The sequence below is a fragment of the Pyxicephalus adspersus genome, chromosome 6, assembly GCF_032062135.1.
Source record: "Pyxicephalus adspersus chromosome 6, UCB_Pads_2.0, whole genome shotgun sequence".
Lineage (NCBI taxonomy): Eukaryota > Metazoa > Chordata > Amphibia > Anura > Pyxicephalidae > Pyxicephalus > Pyxicephalus adspersus.
This window is the reverse complement of record NC_092863.1, coordinates 21,053,983-21,078,143: the sequence shown is the minus strand read 5'-3', so window position 1 is coordinate 21,078,143 and position 24,161 is coordinate 21,053,983. Positions and strand designations below refer to the sequence as shown.

At 37.2% G+C, this 24,161-nt stretch overlaps 1 protein-coding gene across 2 annotated transcripts in view; it reads left to right on the top strand.

Moving 5' to 3' along the window:
* The window catches only part of ARHGAP23 (Rho GTPase activating protein 23), a 157,869-nt gene that overhangs the window by 98,913 nt on the left and 34,795 nt on the right, over positions 1-24,161 (top strand). For both annotated transcript variants that reach the window (XM_072414912.1, XM_072414913.1), the window contains 6 exons: positions 1,439-1,732; positions 3,314-3,375; positions 3,458-3,582; positions 9,186-9,307; positions 10,388-10,543; positions 11,651-11,729. In XM_072414912.1, coding sequence (XP_072271013.1) covers positions 1,439-1,732; positions 3,314-3,375; positions 3,458-3,582; positions 9,186-9,307; positions 10,388-10,543; positions 11,651-11,729 — 838 coding nt within the window. The remainder of the gene's footprint in view (positions 1-1,438; positions 1,733-3,313; positions 3,376-3,457; positions 3,583-9,185; positions 9,308-10,387; positions 10,544-11,650; positions 11,730-24,161) is intronic.

Genomic DNA, 24,161 nt, shown 5'->3' with positions numbered 1-24,161 from the left:
TGAATTTCAGATCATTTCATAAATCCATGAAGTATTTATCCCAGGAGGCTCTTCACTCCATTCTGTCTTTATTGTCACAGGGATAAAGACAGAAGAGGAGGGGCTTTTACCTTTTTTTAAAACCCCGCCCCCCCCCAAAAAAAGAAGGCAAGTAAGTAACTGGAAAGTGCACTGCTATTATTTATAAGAAAAAAAATAGAACATTTTGCTTAGGCAAAAAAAAAAAAAAAAAACATTAAATTTTTTTACAGCCATGTATATTTTAAGAAGCTTACAATGTTTCCATCACAGTCAGGCAGACATGAGCACTTCAAAAACAATTTGGAAGGCACTAAAGTACTCCGAGGGGACCCAAACAAACACAAAGAGCATGAAAGGAACTGGACAATAACCCATGTGCTGCAAGGCTACAACACTTCATACTATACAACTCTGCAGAAAAGCTAAAATGTAAAGAAGTAAAAATAATATGGCCTGTACAGTACAGGACTACAGGGATTAAAGATATATTCCTGGATGGAAGATATATTTTTCCAGGATATAGAGCATGGGCTCTTTAAAACCAGGGTGCATACTGGTAGAGGAGTCCAGAAATGGTAAAAGCAATTCTGCTGTTGCTGTTTTTAGCAATTTTTAAGGCTCTGGAATGGGAAGTAAGGTACTGGGTAGGCCTTCCTATTTTATCCCAGGTACACCCCTAGGTTTTGGTACAGCTGACTGCAGGTCTGCGAAGCCCATGTGTGCTGCTGGGCAGAGGAAGTGGAGATTGCAGCAGTAGACTGCAATGAAGCCTCTGTTTGAGACTGAAGCTAAAGCTAAGAAGCTGTGTGGTTGTGTTTTTGCAAAAACTGGTAATGCTGAGCATGTTTGCATTTACATGGACTATTAGACTTAAAGACTTTACTTTAAAGGACTGTTTATTGGACTATATTTTTTTTTGTTGCTAAAGAAAAAAATAAAGAGACTGGGTATTTGCTGCAAAAGCTAATCCCCCTCTCATCGCAGTCAGGTATGGAGGGCAATGGATTACAAAGATCAGACATTCAGCAGTAGTGAACTCAATGTCCCCTGTTGTAACTGAAGCTTTGATATTGTGTTTTTTCTCCATCAAGTTGACACTTTTGTCCACCAGAAACACTATGTCAATGCATTTTCAATTGTATATATTAAACATTGGTACACACTTTACGATACTATAGCTTGGTTAACATTTTATATTGGTTTAGAAGCCTGGATCCACCATGGCTGCCAGAGACCGTCATTTATTAATTTGTTATTGTAAGAAGTACTTTGCATGGAAAGTCTAAATTGAAAGAGATTTCCAACTTCCTTTCTTACAGTTGTTTTGTGAGCCTAATTAGTGTCCTTTTGTTTTCTTTTACGTATTTGATTTTCAGTTTTAATCAGTTGTTTCTGCATTTTCTTTTTTACTCTATAGAAAGTGGGTGTTGGGCTTCGCCAGTGGAAGAGAGTATACTCCATCCTACGCCCTCATCATCTCTTCTTGCACAAGGAGCGCCCAGAGTCACATAGCCTGGGTATAGGTGAAGAGGAGCAGCCAGTCGGCATCCTGGGAAGCCTGGTGGACATCTCTTACAATGAGACCAAAAGGAAGCATGTCTTCCGGCTGACAACGCCTGATTTTTGTGAATATTTATTTCAAGCTGAGGATCGAGATGACATGTTGAGCTGGGTCAAAGCTATTAGAGAGAACAGTCGAATCGATGGGGAGGTAATTACTTTGTATTTAGGCTTGCAATTGGGAAAACTTAAAGACAAAATATAACTGTAATTTTGGGCAATATAGGTACATTAGAATAAAATTTGCTGTTTATAGACTTCTGTGCATTTTTACCATATACTATGAGTGATATACTCAACTGCTGTTCATACCCTACAAGTTTAAGTACAAGTGACACCAGTTTTCCAAAACCTAGCCACATTACAGTAGGAGTAGCTAAATGATTTCATACTATTTAATGTAGATCATCAGTGGGTCAGGATACTGCTTGTCGAAAACTCCATTTTATTTCAGCAGTAAGCTGGTATCAAATCAATCAACTTGCTCCTGGCTTTAGGAGACACATAATCCAGCAGTTAGATCAAAGTCCAATGACAGCAGTGTGTGTACCTTCTGCCCACACTGTTCCAAAGTTTACCTGCAGCTTCTCAAGGGTCTAAAATGCACATTTTTACAAAAGAAAACTCTGTGGTAGGAAAGTGATAATTATTTTTATGCTGCCCACTTATTCAATGGTGCTGTATAATAGACAGTACTTAATACAAAAACAAAATGTAGGCCATACAGATATGGCTCTATTTATAAAACAGGGAATATGACATTCCCTCAAACATTCTCTGATGTATATCAGCTACTGCCATTGAAACACATGGACCTAAAAGATTCCCGTGAGGGAATGTCTCATTCCCTGTTTTATAAAGAGAGCCCATTGAGATGTATGTGTACACAGCAGTCATGGAAACAATAGATGCATCATTTTTATGGTCCTTCTGAAATACACAAAAGTGTTTATTAACCTCCCCAGCGGTAACCCTGAGTGTGACTCGGGGTAAAAAAAAGATGCTGAGGGCAGTAACCCTGAGTCACACTCGTCCCCGGCATCCTCTGCATCCGGTTAGTCACCGGGGAGTTCCTGGTGACGTTGGTAGATTTTAAATCTATTTGTATTGCAATTAATACAAAATAACTGTATTGAATGCAATACATTGGATTTAAATATGTAAAAGCAGTACAATGTCTTTCATGAACATTTATTTTACAGTATAATATTATTAATAGTATGAGTGTAATATTTTTTTTTTAATTTTTAATTTTTTTTTAATTTCTTTTATTTATTATTTTGACATGATTTTGTGTTTCAAACTTTATTATACTCATACTATTATACTGTAAAATACATTTTTATGAAAAACAATGTACCGCTTTTAGACTTTTAAATGTGGACAGAAATGAACCGCCCAGGAGGTTAATGGAAAAACTATAATGCCTGTCTTATTAATATGCACCACTTGGCACCCAGGTAATGTGAAATAAATTTAAGACCTAATGGCCTCTAACATAACAAATTATAGTGATCACGGTGTTATGCAATAGCTATTTTGCCTGTTCTCACTCCCTGTCATTGTCAGTTCACTGACGTAGAGAAATAATGTGTAGCCAAAAACTAAATAAATACTTTGTAAATAAATACTAATATTACTTATTTTAATTTATAATAATCAGAATGGATGCAGAGATCTCTGACATTTTTGATTACAAATTTAATTGAACATTTTACTTTGTTTCCCCAAGGATCCCAGCTCTGCTAGCCATGCTTTAATTAAAGAAAAACTTAATGAATATCGCAAAGTGAGGTGAGACGCATTGTTACATGGCAGAAACACCTTTCACATTGTTTGCCATTATCTGATTTTCTTTTTCCTGCACATTTTATAGTTTTTCTGGTGCCAAACCGGACGCATCCCCTAAAGGAACTCGAAACTTAGGAATTAGATCAGATCTGTTATGGACAACAGGAATGGCAGCGCCACGATCACCAAAGCAAGATACTGCAGTCAAAGGTTAGACCGAGTGTGCATTTTTCCATATTTTATCATCAGTTCTCTTACATGTATATATATCCCAAAGCCTATATCTTACCAACTTCTTTTTTAGAAAGTATTATTTCTGTCTGTAAGCCTTTTGTGTAGATTTTCTCTAATTTTTTTCCCTTTCATGCTCTTTTAAAATGTGAGGTGTGAGCATCACAAGGTCAGGAAGACACATACAGCAATAAAAATGATGGAAAGTTGTATGTTTGCTGACTATAATTTTCCATTCCTGGTTTCTCCTCATGTCAGTATACTTTAGGTCAGCTCTGCCCTCTGACATAGGACCATCCCTAACAAACTCATAAAAGAGAGACCTTACCCTAGCCTAATGTTCCTATAATCAGTCTTGTGACATTAGCCCATAGAATCCAGGAAAGGGAAATTTACTGTGAGTGTAAAAAATTGTTCAAATTCCTTGATCTCCTCATCAGTCTACCATGGGATGTGGCAAGAAATTAATTATGGAAAGGAAACAATGCAGAGACCAAGGACATATCCACAGAATAATGCTGAATGAACATGTTCTCAGAATTCCAACTAACTGCATTATACACCACCTTCACTGGAACTTTAGCCTAGGTCAGGCATGATGTAGCCATACCTTTTGTAGAGTGAACCTGCATCTGTTGTACCCAACAGCTTTGTATTTCCTGGAATATTAGAATGTAAATGCAGACATCTTGACCTGGAGGTTTCCAAACCACAATGAAATGGTTGATAAAGAAGAAAAATCTCAAAAAGATATTGAGCATTTGGAGAGTTCTGGGAGTTGATCTAATGGGCTCAGCAGCAATTTTGCTCCAATCCCAAACACACTGAAAAATATATTATATATATTAATAAGTTTAAGAGGCTAAAATTAAACCCTATGTGGCTCACAGCTAATGTTAAAAAGGATCACCTTCATCATTTGAAAACTATAAAGAATATAACAAAACAAAAAAGGAAATAAAATGTGCAAAACTGCAAAAAGAAAGGGCATATTTACTAAACACTTTTTTTTAGCTCTGTGTACACAAAGGAAAATGGCAGAGCTCAAGTCCAAGTTGCTAATAGCAATTGTCACTGTCTTAAATGAGCCACAATGGCTCAAAATTGATATGATTGAGAAACAGTTGGGGAAAATTAGGGTTGACAAAGGACCAGGACCTAATAGATTACATCCACATGTTCTCAAAAAGCTGAGCTCAGTTATTTCAAAGCCAATAATTCTAATTTTTAAAGACTCATTAATCACTAACATAGTACCAATGGATTGGCATAAGGCCAATGTGGTTCCTATCTTCAAAAAGGGAGCAAAGCCATTACCAAGTAACCACAGACCTGTAAGTTTAACATCCATAGTTGAATAGGTCCTAGAGAATTTCATAAAGAACCACATGGAAGAGTTTCTACCAGAAAATATTATTATAAATATTAGTCACCATGGTTTCAAGAAAAGAAGTAGGTAAACAGGTAGACAGTGGTATATCAGTTGATATAGTGTATTTTTACTTTGCTAAAGCATTTGACACAGTACCCCACAGACTGGTAATATGTAAGTTAGGGTCAATAGGCTTAAAAAAGCCAGTCTGTAAATGGACAGAAAACTGGCCTAAGGACCACATTCAGACAGTAGTGATTAATGATTTATACTCTGAATGGTCTAAGGTTTTTAATAGTGTACAGTAGGACTTTACTGTTTAACATCTTTATAAATGATATAGAGTTTGGAATTAAAAGTATCATTTCTGTGTTTGCAGATGACACCAAACTATGCAATGAAATTAAATCTTATCAGGATGTCTATATTCTACAAGCAGACCTGGATGTACTGTTTGATTGGGCAACCAAGTGACAATAAACATTTAATATAGATAAATGTAAAGTTATGGACTTGGTGGCTTACAACTTGCATGCTTCATACTGTCTAAGGGGAATACATTTGGGGGAGTGGGCAATGGAAAAGGATCTGGGGGTTCTGGTAGATCATAGACTTAATATTAGCATGCAATACCAATCTGCAATATCTAAAGCTAGCAAAGTACTTTATTGTATTAAAAGAGGAATAGACTGCAGACAATGGGGCGTAATCCTGCCCCTGCCACTGTATAAATATATACATGGTCCTTAAAGAGAGCTTGCTTCTCAATTGTTAACTTTAAAGTTGTTACAAAGGACAAGGAGGCATTCTTTGCATCTGGAAGAAAATCTAGTTAATCTCCGGATATGGAAGAAATTCTTCACAGTAAGGTCTGTGAAAATGTGGAAAAGGAAGTAGTTTCAGCAAGCACTGAAAAGCTGAATACTTTTCTAAAAGCAATATAAATGGATAATAAAGTTTAAAGGTGAAGACAACAGAGACTGGTAATCCAGGGAACATCTGATTGCTTCACTGGATCAGGAAGCATTTTTTCCCCTGTTTGAGCTAATTGAATCAGGGTTGTTTGCCTTTATTTCCCTAGTGGTAGAACCTAATGGACTTATGTTTTTTTTTCAACCAATCCATGTATCTTTGTAATACAATGTAGTCATTACTAATTATAATATCAAAATTTTATTTTGTTCTTGTCTAATAGGTAAATGTTGAGTTAAATGAAGTGAGCGTTAATATCTCCATAATTTGATAAGTAACATTTTTATGAGCCTGTCTTTGTTAAGCTAATAAGAGGCACAGGTGTATAGAGAGGTCCTCACTACTGAAAAGAGAACGTTCCTATTCCCAGGGAACAAATTAGCATACGATGGTGCACATACTTTCCCTATCCATACACTTTGAACTTGCATAAAAATAACTGGAGTTTGAATGAAAAAGCATTATGGTGCTAGATGAAATCCAACAATGATAGAATAAAATGCCTACATGTCTTTTCTCACGTTCCTTCTTTATATAGGAACAATTGAATTGTATGAGATGAATTGTATCTTTCATGTATGAAGTAAGACCATAGACATGTGGTTTAGGAGTCCTATCTACTACCTTACTTTCCTTTTACATAAATGAACCTACGTCAGGGATAATTGGTCTACCTTAAAAGGAAGTCAAATTCCTGAGCATTTTATGAAGCGCATAAAAAGTGTGGAAATGTTTTTGGAGATCAAATGGTGTCAGAATATTGAAGCAAATCTGTTCAAAAAGAGCATTGTCCATAAAAACAACATTACTGCCTTATCAGGAGGTTAAATTGTAATGTAGATATTATTCCTTAAGTTTTGGAAACCTTGTCTTTGTTTGGGAATTAGATTGTCTTGACTCTTACATTGTAAATGCAAGGCCTGCTGACCTGCTGTACAAACAGCAATATTGGTTAATATTTAGAAAAGGAAAGGGTATTTACATTTAAAGGGAGTCTCCTTATTCTTAATAGATGTTCCCATCAGAAGATTCATAGTTGTTTTCAATCAAAAGTTGTATTAGGTCCCTAATCGTTCTAAACTCTGTTCTTATGTTCTTATCATGTAATACCTGAAAAAAAAAATTGTGAGCAAACAAATAGACATCTTTTAGAAATGAAAATTTGTCCAGAGAATTGTAGGTGCAAAAATTCTGAAAACTTGGGACCCAGCACTGGGGTTAGCACTCTAGCCTTTGCAGGGCTGGGTCCCAGGTCCAAATCTCAGCCAGGACACTATCTGCATGGAGTTTGCAGGTTCTGCCTGTGTTTGTGTGGGTTTCCTCAGGGTACTCCGGTTTCCTCCCACATTCCAAAAACATGCAGGTAGGTTAATTGGCTTTCCCCCAAAAAATTGTCCTTAGACTGTCCTAAAGACATATGACTATGGTAGGGATATTTGATTGTGAGCTCCTTTGAGGGATAGCTAGTCACATGTCTATGGACTTTGCAATGCACTGTGTAATGGTCCAGGATTGAAAACATTTAGTAACAAATAGCAATTGATTTCTAGGAAATCCAATACAAGTTTGCTGGATCACCGTTAAAAGTGTATCCTCTCCAGTCTTGAAGAACTTTAATAAATCAGGCCCAACATGTCTAACAGAACAGTCCCCAGGATTGGAGGACCTAAAAAGTAGAAAATCTTCCCCACTAAAGTGACTAAATCACTCTGAATTTCCAGAGGATGCCAAAGCCTCTCTGTGTAGTTGTCACTTGCTAGCTTGTTGCCACGGAGAGAATGATGGCGGCGTCAGCACGGTCATTCAAAATGTCAATCTGGTAAGAAAATTGGTGGTAACTCAAATGCGCCTAAAAATTTGGGTAAGTCTCCCAGTTTGCATAAAATTGATGATTTGCCTTCCTTCTGAATCAATGAAAACTTGAAAGCCTAAAGCTTTTTTTTATAAAACTTGAAAGGCTCCAGAGCAGGTTTGAGTGAATGGCAAAGTGCCAATGTGCGTGACAAATCAGGAAGAAGTTGTACAGGGGTGCCGTTATAAGTGATTGCCTCCTGTGACCTGGACCCTTGTATTAAAACTTCTTTAATGTGGTAATAGTGGATCCTACAGATGATTTTTTGAGGTCAGGCGGTATTCTGAGGCCTGAGTAGCAACACTGTGGAACCTATCAATGGCAATGGATGTTCCTTTGGGTTGGCCCAGGAGCTCCTTAAAAATAGCAGAGACTGCAGAAATCTGGTATTGGTATTCCTGCTTCAATTTTCTAAATCATCTGTTTTGATATACTCAATGTATTCTGAGTGTTGTTGATAATAACCTCTCAGGTCTTCATTGGAGCATTTAGGAACATCGGTCCTGTGACCTAGTTCTTTGCCTAATTCAGCAATCTAATCTATATGCCTGCTTGTTGTGGAATTCATAGAGTTTATGTATAGAGCTCTTTATAAATAATAACCTACTTTTTTTTCCGCATTGGTTGGTTCAAACACAGATCAAGGCAACTGGGTTATTCCCACACCCTCCTGGTAATTGTCTACCACTAGCTGAACACTGGCATCTGAGATAGAGGAAAGAATTCAGTTGAGGCGATCTGGACGACAAATATTTGAAAATACTTTTCAATTAAAAATACTTTACGTTTAACCGTTTCATGAAAAAGTATAACAAAGCTATACTATCAACAAGTAGCAACAAATTAAATGTTTCATAACAGACCTCCTTTTTCCAATTTCCTTTTCCCTTTCTGCTCTTCTGCTTTCTCTCTTATCTTACAGATCTTATTAGCCTGGAGGTGCTAAGAAAGTTATTGACCCTGTATTTTTTCAGTTCCTGTCTTAACTTACTTGTATAATGTTTGTAAAAACAAAATAAGTAGTAGTCCTTGAGCACCTTGCATTGTATTTTCCAGTGCCCTGGGAACTTTAAAATTTATGTATGTTGATATAAAAATATTTAATTTGCTTCCCAGAACGGATGGCTGTCAAGACCATCCTAATTCTGCCTTAAGATAGAAGCAGAGAAGAATATTTTGAACAAAGAAAAAGTGTTGACTGGGCTTTCCCAGGCCGGTTTAATATGACACTTAAATTGTTTTATATGTTTCTTTTTTTACCTTCAGTTTTCAAAAATCAACCCTGTTTTAGGTTTATATTTTCATATATTTTCAAACAGTTTCATGCAGAAAATATCTTTTTTTTTTTAAATTAGGTTTTGTAAAGCTTTTTCTGCTTTCTTCCAGCTGAGGAAGGAGCTCCATCTAAGATCCACTGGGGTATTAATATAATGAAAAAGAACAAGAGGAATCCGCCACGGGCTTTTGGGGTAAGACTGGAGGATTGTCAGCCTGCAACAGATAATAAGGTAAGATGTCCTAATGTTGTTATCTACTTTTTTTTTGTACCAGACAAGTGTCCCTATTTCATATTGGTCAGGGTTAGGCACATTAAAAGCAATGTTAGTATGTGCAACCAAGCAATATGCACAAGAGATGGGTAATAATACTAAATAGGAGTGAGAAGTGCAGAACGTATTGGAGACTTTAAGTATTTTATGCCTGGAATACGGAGGATATAATAGACACTAGTGCAAAGGTTTTCACAACAAACCCTGAGTAGGGTATTATGCACAGTCGAGAAGTGTGTTGGGTATGATGGTAGCCAGTATGTATAATAAGAATATGACAGTATGAATGAGAGGAGTGCAGGAAAATGAGAAAATCAGCAGTATGTGTAGTAGATGAGTACTGTGAAATGTTTTTCAGTGGATAGAATGTTTTTAGGATGGAGGGAGCTAACAATTAATTATTTTAAATGTACTCATACTATTTATCTTTTGTTGAAACTGCCCAATATTGAGTCTCCTACTTATATACTCATCCCTACCTTGAAAGATGAGTTTCCTTGACCTTCTAATACTCTAATACTAAGATATATGGTCTTGGAGGGTGGTTTATGGTGGTCCAATTGCTTTGGTGTAGTTATGTTTTCCTTCTGTGTACTAATCCTATTCTTGTAGTTCAATCTTTTTATTGTTGTGGTGTATAAATTATGGTTTCCTGTACCGTACTGTTTTTATTTATTATTGTTAATGAAAATACATTTAAACAAAAAATAAAAGTTATGGGAAGTTTTCATCTGTATAGACTGGCCACCATGTATGTGCCTATTTAGGCATTGCTTTGGAAATCGCAAAGTGTATGCAATTACCTAACTCAGTCTTTAAAATCAGCTTGACAATTTCAATCCAAGATGTGCGCTAAACCTAAAACTTGATAGTAAACATAAATATCTCATTGTCATGTTCTTTTCACTTTTTAGAAACTGCACTGATTTTTTCACTGATGGATTTAATTATGAAGCTGATCAAATGTTCTAGTCACTTTCTTTTGAGTTACTTGTTCCATAGACAACTTATATAAATAACACATTGTGTGATTCTCAGGGTGTTCCTCTAATTGTGGAGTTGTGTTGCGCATTGGTTGAAGAGAAAGGACTAGAATACCTGGGCATTTACCGTGTTCCTGGAAATAATGCTGTTGTGAGCAGCTTACAAGAACATCTCAACAAGGGATTGTGTGAGGCCAACATACAAGACCAGGTGAGCCAACTTTGTATTCGGACTTACGGGATGCATTTGTACACTCTTTGAATATGTAATGGGAAAATATCATAATGAGTAATTTTCTCCAGATACAGACAGTTGAGTGTAATATTTGTCAATGGCAAATTAGGAAATCGGATGGAATCACATAGGGAATATGTCACTCCTTGGTTAAATCAATGCCGCCACATATATATTAATATATATTAAAAAAAAAGTTGCAGAGAAATAGGTTTCATGTCCCGACGTGTTTCGCCTACTAGGCTTCCTCAGGGGAGAGTGGGACTGGCAATTGGAGCTTGTACATATAGAGATAATAACAATAAATATGGAGGAAGAAATGCCAAATATCAAAGTTACAAGTGTTATATAAGCAGTGTCCATAGTATTTCAACCAAAAAAGTTAAATAGATTGAGTAGGTGATGGGTAACAATATTATATACATGTACTCAGAGGTTAAATTAGATTTTAGTGAAAGGTTACATAATAGAAATACCCAAAATAGTAGAATTTGATATTATATTATGTAACAAATTTTAGGACCCATAAAGAAAAAAAGGGCGAAGAAGATGTATAAATGTTGTGTATAACTCACATGCAACTCTATAGTCAGTTGGGTCCAAAACCATAGCAGTGAAAGGGCAGTAAAAGGAGGGTAAAGCCTGGGTGTAGAAATGTCTCTATTTGCCAGTCAAGAGTTGCCTTTTTTTCTTACTATAGGATGATTGGGCCTGATTTATTAAAACACTTCAAAGCTGGAGAAGATACACTGTCAATGAAATCCATTACAAGTTTGATGGATCACCACTTTGAAAGTGATCCAGTCTTAGTTCTTACTACTATTATTAGCTATTTGGCAAAAACGTCATGTATTGGCTGCCTTAGAATCCAGTCAATGACCAAATGCTTTCCCAGTCTTGTCCTTAAAGCCAATGTAAACCATAACTTGATAACATTTGACCACTACACTCTTGATATGAGAAGGCTCCTTGTCCTTTTCGCCAATGATTTTTTTTGTTAAGAGTATACAAAAAATAAATGCATTTTAATCTTCAGCACATAATTCAACATTTAATTGATCCAGTTTTATTTTTGGTTTTTAGCGATGGCAAGACTTAAACGTGGTCAGTAGTCTGCTTAAATCATTTTTCAGAAAACTCCCCGAGCCTCTCTTCACTGATGGTAAGTCTGATTATGTTAAACACTTTGGAAATGAGATAGTAAACTGACATTTAATGTGATAGGTGAAGGTCAAATTGCAGAGCATAGATAAAGAATGGTTCCTTGCCAAATCTCTATATTTTTACCCTTTCAGCCTCTGCCCTTTTTTTAACCTAAAAACAGATTTGTAATTCTGTTTAGCAAGTCTTATGATCTAGTCATCCTTGGTTACTTAACAGGTTACTACACATTGGTTACTTAACTTTTTTATAGGGTTCAACCTGTTCATGACCTAGATGCCCAGACCAAACTTATCAGCTCTGGCAGCATCTGCCAACTTAACTAATCTGCCAACAAAAAAATGTTTACATTTTTTCCCCAGATATAGGTTATTTTTATAATACAGGTAGTCCCTGGGTTACATACGAGATAGAGACTGTAGGTTTGTTCTTATATTGAATTTGTATGTAAGTCGGAACATGTACATTATTTTAAAAACTGCAATGAGGAAAGATGTTTGTCTCAACATATTATAAGGCAGCTTGGTGTCAGTTACTGTATAAAAATCCTCACTGTGAGTTATTCACAAACAAAGCAAAAAAAACAAAAAAAACTTTATGGAGCCTAGACACTCATTAACTTCTGGAGCAAACTGTGCTATGCTTGGTATGCAAAAAAAAAAAAAACAAAAAAAACTGCAGAGTTTGTCTAGGTCATTACAGTTACAAGAGTTTGCAGAAGAGCTCAGTCTCAGCTATGTTCAGCAAAAGAATTCTTCTGCAAGTCATGCGAACTGCCCCCATCAAGCCTCAGTCCTGCACATGAGCGAGCACAGAAGCCCTGTTCGTATCTAGGAGTTGTCTGTATCGGATGTCCTTAACTCGGGGACTACCTGTACCTACATTTTTGTATAATAGAGTGATACAAATATACAAATATATAATGATACAAATATATAATTTTATTTAAAACAAAAGAACATGCAATACTTTCATATTCACATCTTACCCAGAATCTATAAAGACAAATATCACAACTCCCTATTGCTAATACCATTTGTACAATTCTGCATCTGTGCTAGGGATGTTTTGGTGTAAAGCATCATGAGATTTAACACCCATGGTGACAACAAAATATGACTCAAATTTTATTCCCTGTCAGATTATTGTGGTTAACCATAAATGAGGGTACAGCTGCCCTCCAGCAGTAGTTGTATATAGTGGTCAAACAACCATGAATTTTGTAAGGAAATGACCCCCACTGTGTATGGGTACCGTGAAAGTTACCTTACTATCCTAATGCAACCTGACTATTTTACACCTACTGTACAGAAAGCTAAAACACCCACATATTCAGACTAATTGTACGAAAAAATATATTGTGAAATAATTCAAAACTAAATTGAAATAGATGTTTTATATATTCATAGAGTTCAGCTTCGACATTAAATATTAAATAGTGCTTTATGATGTAGCATTGTTTAAGTTTAGTTTTGTTTCCAGTTAGAAAGGTCAAGAACTTCCGTTCTTCTTTGTCCTCGTGGGCGGATTTTCCATCACTTTCTGTCAGGGCAGAAGTTAAAGGGAAGTCTTTATACCAAACAATTAAAAAGTTTAAAATTTCTGAGAATGTTCTTTTTACTGCTACTCCTTTTTTCCCTCACAGCCACTAAATTAATATATTAAAAAAATGAAAAATTACATTTACATACCTTGATTGGAGTCCATCCCTGGTAAATTAAATTGATTGGACATGGTTTGGAAAAACACACACCTCTCTATAGAAGGCTTTAGAGCTGAAAATGCATATCAGTGCAAAACCATGCATATCAGTGCAGACCTTTAGAGACAGGATTGTTGGAAAGAGCCGATCTGGGGATAGCTACAAAAATAGCTATAGAAATATTTTGTTGCATTGAAGGTTCCCAACAGCACAGTGGCCTCCATATTTCTAAAATGTAAGAAGTTTGACACAACCAGGACTCTTCCAAGAGCTGATCTCCTGACCAAACAATCTATGAATCAAGGGAGAGGGGCCTTAATGTGAGAGGTGAACAAAAAACCCTATATAACGATCACCATATTATTCTTCCAGATTTACGTGCAGCAGTTCAAACCCAACTTTCATGACATAGTAAATATATCTTTAAAGCAAAAATATGTTCCTAAAGTTGTTTAAACTGTCTCTAAGTAGGTCCTTTAAAAGGATATTGTACATAACAACCACATTGCCTTTGTATAACACCACTCCCAAGCCACTGGGACTACTGGAGCATCAGATAATCAGTTCAGGCCCAATTGTTGCAAAACGCCGCCATCTTCCTTCTTCCTTATTAAATTCAGCAACCTTTAGGCCTCTTTCAGTTTTGGATGAATTGATGGATGTCCTCTTAGTGGAAAATATGCTGCATGTAGTCCTCCTAAGAGGAGGGGTTATTCATGTGTCTTTTATCTATACTTTCTGATTATAGAGGGAGCAGCTGGTCCATCCCTCAGAAATCTCAGGGTCAGGGAGGTGAAAATGTTTTGCTGCATGTGATAAGCTACCCATATTCAAGTGATCCTAAAATTGCCCTATGCCCTAGTTAGTAGTCCAGGTTCTCATACATACATACATATGGAAATACATCGTTTGAAAGCCCCTACCCTTTTATTACTTCTGGGAAGTTATCTGCTGAGGTGTTTGACTATGGCTAGTTGAAGTATTTCTGCTTCTGTTCCTCAGAAGGTTAGAGTCTCTCCTCCTGCAGGTCATGCAGAGTACTCAGTAGGTCAACAGGCACATGGGTTATCCTGTGTCCACTGCCAAAGTCCCAATGTAAGCTGTTGGGCCACTCATTCAGGGTCAGCTCCTGTGGATGGTGCAGCTTGATCACCTGGGTACACACCAAGACAGTCCAGCACCATCTTGCATTGCAAAATGGGTGCCAAACTGTATAAATATTTGAATGATATTCTCCTGCACTGGTTTTATTCCTGCTTTGTGCCCAACACACCTAGAATACCTCTAGCACTGCTGTCCTCCCATAACAATGGGAAAATCATTGCTTAACCACCTGGCCGTTAAAACCGACCTTGGTTCGGGGTAAAAACACTTGCAAAAAGTGTTAAACCCGAACTTTTCTCAGGTGGTTAAAAATATAAACAAACGTTATATTGCAATCCGATTGTCATACACTGTATGACAATTGGATTACAACTAAAAGAAAATACTTACCCGGTCCCAGCAGCTCCTCCAGCAGCAATAAAAAGTTTAGGGGGTGGTGACCCCCGGAATTTGCTATTGCTGCTGGCATCTGCAGTGAGATGTGAAGCACAATGCAGAAATCTCTGGAGATGTGAGCAGCAGCTCCAGCGTCTGTGTGAGGCAGGGCAGGGAAATCCCCACTCAGTGTAACGCCCAGGAGGTTAACTAAGTCTGGAGTGCAGGCTGGGCAGGGTGCAGAGCTAACACATGTCCATGCAGACATGTAGAAGCAGAGTGGATGTGAGAAGGACAGGGAGAGAAAAAGTTGGCTGGGTATTCAGAGGGAGGGTGTAGTTGTGATATGAATTATTTATGAGAATGATTGTAACGTATGAAGGTGTAAGGTGATGATACAGAAGTTGCAAGTTACGGGAAGTGTTTATGGGAATGATTGTAAAGTGGTGATACAGTTGCAAAAATGCAATCAGTCTAACAAAAATTCCCAGCAAACGATATACAAAAACATGACATAGTAAAATACAGGAAATGGCCATTGGAACAAAGTGCCCACCTTCCTATGCCAATCTGTACTTTGGTCTTTGGGAAAATTACCTTTTTACAAACATCTACCTTCTACCCCAATATATTTCTGTGGAAGGATGTGTAATGAAGGGAAAGGGGAGATGGATTTTACCAAAAGGGACTCCTTAAATAATTGAAGTTACCAGTGGCCAAGCCTGCTTTCTATCTCACTGTGCTTTATATTTATTTCTGTGGAAAAGATATATTGACAATGTGTTGCTTCTGTGGACTGGGTCTCTTGAATCATTGTTGGATTTTTTCAACTACTACAAACAATTTTAATGGAAAGTTCACCATGGTACAAGACAATCACAGTACTAATTCAGTGGTTTTTAATTGGGTTTGGTGAGGTAGTTTTCTATCAAACATTGCCCTGATGGCGGGGGTATTTGGAAGTTGGTGTGTCTGACTTAAAAAAACTTTGTGTGTTTTGGGAATTCTACCTAGGTTAGACAGTGTTGGTAGTTTAGCCGATTGAGGTATAATCTGTCCACCTGTAGTGTTGTAGTGGGTAGATTAGATGTGGGAACTGTAAAGGTCAATGATGGTACCGTTTGTGATGTGGATGTCATGAAGGTCAGTGCAAAGGATAAAGAGATTGTCTGACTGAATGGCTTAGTATTCAGGGCGGGAATAATAAGAGTGTTAGTGGAAGGGAATCTTAAATTTGTTGGGATCTGAGAAAAAGTTGCCTGGGTTAAACTTGTTTCATTAGTGTTGGGTGTATCAGTTAATACAGGTGCTGATGTTTCCCCTCTGAGGGAGGGGGTGTTGGGCTGGGGTGTACATTTTAGGTTGTCAGGGATCAGATTGTTTTTATCGCTCTTCTATCTTTTTTTGCTTTTTTGACGTATGTCGAATGTGTGTCTAGTTGATGAATTACCAGGGTTAAAGAGGTTATGGGGTTCCCGATTATAATTTTAATACCCCTGAGGAAGCCTTGTGGTGAAACCAGTCGGGTTCTAAGACCTATTTTCTGTATACTATGATTGAATTTTGGTCCTAAAAACCTACACCTATTTGTATCTGCGGGCAGTAGAAGTTTATTTAGTATGCAGTCCCTAAAAACTCTATGAAGGAATATGGGTTTGGGATGAAAGAAATATGTAAATTCTCTTCACTTATATTCACTAATACCAATTGTCAGTGGAAGTTTATATAGTACCCAGTCCCTAAAATCCCATGAAACAATGTAGATATAGGACAAAATCTGTTGTTACCTATTGCACCACCATTTTGAGGATTTAATCATAATTCTTATACATGAGGTACATTCTTTCATCTTTGTTTTTTATGTCTCCTTGCATCATATTTTATATGACCTAAGGAGACATTTACATTTTGGTAGGACGGTGTTTTTTCTCAATGCGGCAACCTAGATTCTGTCCAATCAAGTGCTCAATCAAGTTTTGGTTTTTCATTATGTATGTATATTAGTATTAAGTTATTATACAAGTGACTTTAGTGATTGTAAATTGTTTATTTATAGAATACCTAATACAGAATGCTGGTTTAATTTGGTCTGAGGAAGCAGAATATCTGTGAAACATGTCACTACTTTTATTGGAGTGGTCTCTTTAGTTTTCTGTTACCTGTTTAGAGGGTACTCAGATTTGTTTATTTTATTCTGGATACCTCCAGTCTACTCAACAGCAGTATGTTATATAGTATTTTGGTCCTTCTATGAGTATGCAGAAATTGTATTGCCATTTTTTCTGCATAATAATTGTGTGTGATACTGTTTAGTTGTATGAATGTATATTCAATCAAATTGTTACTTTAAATTATCAATTTGTATTGGTCCAAAAATTCCTCACTGGGGTGTAATTTACATGTATGTTTATGCAATAGGTGAGTATGGTTATTCAACCAGATTTATATTTTCGTATGTTGGCTTTTCTTTGGTTGGTATTCTGGTCACCACGTGTTTTTACTCTCTTTATTGACAAAAAGATTAGTTTAGGGATCAGGGACTCACCTCAGAGAAGTATTTTTTGTAAGACCAGCGAACAAAAGAGGGGGATTGTAATGAAATTTTGGAAGACTAAAACAAATGAATAGTATAGAATAGTTAGAAAATTGCCTTCCTATAATGAAGATTCCTAACCTTTTTTTAAATCAATTGTGAATTTTGGAATAACAGGAGAATATTTTATTTTAATGGAAGTTTGGATCAATGGATTAAATGGATGTTTAATCAATGTATTTTAAGAATTCCCATGTACTGGGGTATACCTCAGTAGTATATTATTTAGGATGGGAAAAAATGTCAGGTGAAATGCATTGAACTTACTATGATGTATAATTGTTTGTAATTTCAAGGTAAGTATTTTACAATTATATGGTGTGGCTATAGGTGGCAACATTTTTAGCAAATTTGTTCATGGAAAAGTGGAAGAGTTCATCTATTTTCGACATTTAGACCCCCTAATATTTTGGGGAAGGTACATAGATGATATCATTTTTGCATGGAGAAGATATAGTTACCCTGACACCTTTCTCTTATTATCTGAATTCCATTCCTTAAAAATATCCAACTGTTGGTGGAGTGATGTTAAGAATAGGTCTATCTGTACAAAGATTTTAAGCCCACAGACCATAATAGTTTTATCCCTACAGGTAGTTGCCACTATCCCAATTGTGCCTAAAAGTAAAGTTCTTAGGAATAGAAGGCATTGTAATAATTTGGATTATCTTTTTAGTTCAATCATTACATATAAAAGAGGAAGTAAACCTAAAACTACCCAAAACAAAATCACACTTAAGTTCAATCCAATCGGGCCAGAAGGAGCACCAAGCTCCATCTTCTTCTCTTTTCTCTTGGTTCTTCTTCCTACGTCACCCGACGCAGGCGTGAGATCAGGTGATGTAGTTTGGGAAAAAAACTTGCCAATCCCACTGCACATGCGTTAGATGGGCAATTTTTTCACTTTTGATGAAAGGGCTTCAGAAGGAGCAGTCGAAAGCCTCCCAGGATGCATGACCTAGCTACCTAGACCTTTAAACATCAAAAACAAGTTCTGGCCAGGCCCCCAGTTCTCTCCACCGCCTAAGCGGAGAGGTGCAATCTGGGAAATGCCATCCGTGGTGGAAGTGTTTCTAATCCACACCCAGTGCCCTAATTATGCAGATTTGCCTGGGACTCTCATGTCATTCAGTGCAACTGCTCCATCTGCAGCTGCTTCCTGCTTGTTCTCAGCCTGTGAGCTCTGAGTGCAGAGAGAGAGGGAGGGGGAGCGGGTGGAGGAGAAGGTCAGTCACAAGCTGGCCACTTCTAAACACTTCAGAAATCATTATATATTGCATGGATACAAGCTGACCCAGCCAGTGCTACCAGGGAAGACTGACATTTTACTGCAAGTATGTAAGAATATATTATTAACTGAAAGACTAGTTTTTGTGTATAGTTCCTCTTTAAAAAGATCTGTTTCTTGTAAAAAAAACTAAATGGATCAATCACTCAGAAAAGTTTGTACCCAGTGGTTTAAATGTAGAATTTGGGTTGATATTGATTTTTTATTTTATAGCCCAGTGAGGTATAAGTTAGTTTTCCCTACTTTTAGCTGGCATTGTTTTAGAATGAAATTGTAACTCTGTATTGAAGTCTGGTAATGCAGGAGTTAAATCTCTTTTAAATCACTGGCTGTCAAGCAATAGCCCCATGCTGATGATGCTGAATTGATAATGCACATTGACCTGTCATTAATGTTAATCAGTATCGCTTTGAAAAAGTGTATTACGGTATATACTTTAGTTTTTTATTTTAATGTGTTGAATTAAATGGAACTTTTTTCATTACGTCAGGGATTTCTACTCCCCATTTTATTTAAATGTATGGTATTTTGTATTTTTTGCATGTAAGCATTGTTTTTTTTTTGCCTTTACCTTATACACATATTTATAGTATATTATACACAACTTTATAGTACCTGGTATTTCGGTTCTTGTCAAATATGGATGGATAATTACCGTATATACTCAAGTATAAGTCAATCCAAGTATAAGCCGATTTACCTATTTTTACCTTGGAAAAGAGGAAAAATATATTTACTCGAGTATAAGCCGAGGGTGGGAAATGCTGCAGCTACTGGCAAGTTTCAATTTTCAAAATAAATACCAAAAAAAAATTGCATAATACGGCCATTACAGCCATAATACGGTAAACAAATACCATAGTGAGAATTTAGTGGTTAGGTAGATATACTACTTACCGTACCTAACCTCTAAATTCTCTTTAACCTCCCTGGCAGTATGATTCTGTCTGGAAAAAGTGGCTGAAAGCAGTACAAAGAGGTACTTCATTCAGCCGCTGTAGCCCCCCCTAGCGTTCTAATTCTGTCCGTATTTCCACACAAAAATTGTTACATTTGTTTTGCATGGAAATTTATTTTACATTGTAGGCCTATATTCCTTAGGCATAACTCACTGAAATATGTCCAATATTTAATACATTTAATAATAAACTTTAAATAAAAAAAAAAACACAAAAATATATTAAAATAAAAAAATAGGTAAACATATAACTGTACAGTTGCATGTATATTATAAATAATATAATTATATATATTTAATCAAGATTTCTTTGTATTGGACTCAATACAGCTATTTTGTATTGAATCCAATACAAAATTATTTTAATTTGCCGCCGCTCCTCCTGCCCGCAGCGACGTCACCGGGAAACCCCGGAGATCGTCTCTGCATTCGGCAGCTGAAGACAAAAGAAAGAAGACGTGTCCAGGGGAGCTGGGGGGACCAGCAGGACGCAGGGGGTGACAACGGAGCAAGGTAAGTGGGTTTTTCCTGTGTGTTTGTGTACTTGCATGTTTTATGTACTTTTTTGTGCATCCTCTGTGTACTTTTGAATTTGGCTCCGGAGTTACGCTGGCTTTTTGCAGCCAGCGTATTTCTGCCGCAGCCTGTTGACATTGTCATCAGGGGACAGAAACCGCTGGACGTGGCTGCTGGATCGGGTGCTTCCATGCATCCATCTGCATTTTCTAAGAATCTAATAGGGATGGGCAAAATTTCCAGTGGGTCATATTGTGCAAATTTTACCAGCTTAGGAAATCACAAAACCCTTTAAAATGAAAGAGTAAAAAAGCTTCAACCATAGCTCTGAAATTCTTATCAGGTTTTAACTTTAACATAAGAATTTATTGGTAAGATTTAAAAAGATTTTTTTTAAATCTGACAAAAGCCTAAAAACGATTTAGAGACTAGCAAAAAGGAAGTAAATAAATACAATAACGTTTAGGTTTATTTTGAAACAGTAGGAACTTGTAAATGGTGACACACAATCAATAAAATACTGTCTAGAAGACAGCCAGCATATTATGCAGTGCTAAATAATAGATAATGGTTTCAGATTACACACCTGCATAATACATAAGTACAATCAATGTCAGAAGAGCAAGAAGTAGGAGAGAGTAGTACACAATAGGAGAGGGGTAATGAATTATAGCTAATTAGTACTTGTAGGATGCAGATGAAGGTTTTAAGACTGCAGCTTTCTTGGTAGCTTTGAAATGGTGGGTTTTAGGGCTTTTTTATGTGGATATTAGGAGCAAGCCCAATTGGGTGAGGAATGGAGTTCCAGAAAGTGGAAGCAGCTCTAGAGGGAGTCATTAGAGAGTCTAAGCAACAGCTCGCTTTTCTTCAGAGCCTCTAGAGGTGAGGATGTTGTGCTGCGAGCTGCTGCCAGGTTTCGCCCTCCGTGCCCACCAAGGCAGGTGACTGCTAACTAGGAGGAACAAAGTGTGGTGCCAGAGCAAGAGCCAGACAATGAGAATAGACAAACCAAAGGTCAGGGCAGGTAGTGATCAGGAATAGTCAGGAAACAAGCCAGGGTCGATACACGAAGTGATACAAGGAAGTCAGGAACATAAGGCACAAACAGGAATAGCATAACCTGGGAGCAGAACCAAAGGAACTCCTTGTCCAGGCAACTTCCTCTTGCCAGTCACTTCTTTATAAAGGAATTATCGTGATGGATGGGACATTTGTCCTGCAGATTCCTGCGGGTTGTGGCCTCGGAGTCATCCTACCTAATAGGTCAAGGATAGACACAGACAAATAAGAAAACCAAGGACAGCTAAGGTCGTAGTTTAGGTCCAAAAGAAGGTCAGAGAGGTGGGTATACATGGTATAATCCAGGTTGAAGCAAAGGCCAAGGCAACAAAACCGCCGGCAAAAAAAAAACAGAAAATCTGTTTTTTTCAATTAAAGTGGGAATGAAGTTGGGTAGAACCTATAGCTAGTAAAAACAGAAAAGGTGACTGAGCGGATTATGGTAATATTGGCAAACTCCGCTGCAGTTTTTCAGTCTCAGAAGCAGATGAGAAACAATGAATATATTGTTTCACAGCAGATTGAAAGGTTTAGGTACAAGCAGAGGTCAAGGCAGAGCATGTGCACACTTTTATTGATTTTGCCTACACCTTTAGAGGTTCTTATCCCCACAACATGACCCATGTGGTGTAGGGTTTGCAGGTGGAGGACTCACTCTGGGAAATGAGTACAGGGGTACATAGTATGCCTTACCTATTATTAAAAAAAATTGTTAAATCTTCCCTAGAAAAATGAACACCATGTAACAGTTCACTCACTTGCTTCTCATTCCTGCACTGTCCAGCAAAGTGACCGGGTAAACAGCTGCGGATCTTCTGCTGCCTAGATTCATGGGTCCAGTAACACATTATTAGTACATTTCACTCCCAGGCGGTGCTGTAATTTCTGACAGACAAGATAGACAAACATCATCAAATGGTTTTGTTTGGAACTGCAGATTCCATAAAGGTAAAGTTTTAAGTGTATGTTAGCTAGGTTGGTTTCAATTAAGACTCATCGGCCCTAAGTTCTGCCACCTTGCTCTGACCTTTACTTGACCCTGACCACATTTATACTTTGAACCCTTTGAATACATTGCCTGGAATATTATCTGTGTGTGACCTTAAGTTCCACACCTGACCTGTCTGCTTTCCATTATGGTTACAAAAAATAAATAAAGAAAGGAGAGTCTGGGTTTTTCTGGCAAATAAACATATATTGTGTGTATTTTATTTCACATCTTATAAGACACTGACTTATATGCAAATGAACAGAAATAGTAGGTCAGTTCTAAAAATAATAAACTGGGAATCAGGACCCTATTACTGGATGTAGATAACCCTGAGTACAAATACAGTTAGACTGATGGTAACGTCTCATATACTGACGCATTTTGCCATTCGACTTCCTCAGGGGATCTGTGAGAAAGATTATGTATTTTTGGATGGTGGGACAAATTCTTAGGAATTGCAAAATGATGTCAAAATATGTGAAAGGGTTTTCACAAAAAAAAGAGGTTTCACTTAGCAGAATATCTTTGCAGAGTCTCGGCAGAGACTCCGAGTTTGGCAAAACTATGAGTGTTTTAAAAATTGAGAATAGCTAGGTTAGTTACTTTTTCTGATCCCATAGGCTCCTGGCTCTCCACCAATCTTAGTTCCCCAGATCTCATCCCATGCATGCAAGTACTGAGTACTGCAACTGAGTGCTGGGATGGCAAAACTAGCCTCCCAAGGCTGAGCAGGGACTTGACTATAGGTAAGTAGTGTGGCGGTAAATAGGGGGTTTGGCACCTCGCAGGAGTGACCTCAGTGCTTTACACAGCACATAAATAAAGAAAAAAAATTACTATATTTTTTAGACCCTCTCAGGATCCAGAAATAATATTTGGGAGCCTATGACATTTCATTACAATGCCAGCTACCTAACATCCTGGGTTGCTCTTCATTCCACAATTACAGGAGGTCCAACTGCCTCAGCGAAGCTCTTGTCATTACGTTCAGCTAGGGACTGACATATGTTATATATACCCCCCTCCCCCCGTTACTGTGACTCTGCTTCCTCACGTCACCTCTCGGTGTCTGGTTACCCCCAGACATGGAATGCCGATTTGCAGGTCCTGGAAACCCTGGACAGAGGTGAGTGTAAATATGGGAGGACTGGAACCTGATGGGCATGGAACCGGACCACGCTATAAGGGGTTCTTTTTCTGATTTAGATGATTTAGATGAACAGTGGAAACATTTAAGTATTTATTACTTCATATTTACCAAGTACTTTTTTTGGATTAGCCATTTGGCCTGATCAACATGACTATATATTACCGCCCTTGTTGGGCTAACCTATTTATGTTTATTTATTAATATTTTTCAACTGGATGTTTTATTATGGAACGCAGACTGAATTAGTTTAATAAGTACCTTGGATATACTAATTAGGTGAGGCATTATACAAAGTTATGAGTGCTCTTTAATATAAATGTTCATCTAAGTGTGGATGCCCATCCTGTTGCAACTTTTCCTCTTTTTGTGCTACTTCCATCCAGGCCTAAAGTAATCAGTCTTTATGGCTCACTTACTACTTTTTTGGTATTGTTATATTGATGTATTGAATTATTGATGTAAGGTTCCCTATTTTTTTTTTTAGTATTTACCACCTCTATATTTGTTTTCTGATGTAGTAGATTTGCATCTGAGAAACGCGTTATGACATGAACAGTAGGATATCTAATGTTCACTTAAGGCCTTTGTGCACAATGGGCCTGATTTATTAAAGCTCTCCAAGAGTGAAGAAAATACACTTTCATCAGTTAACCTGGGTGATCCAGCAAAACTGGAATAAATGTCCTAGATTATTATT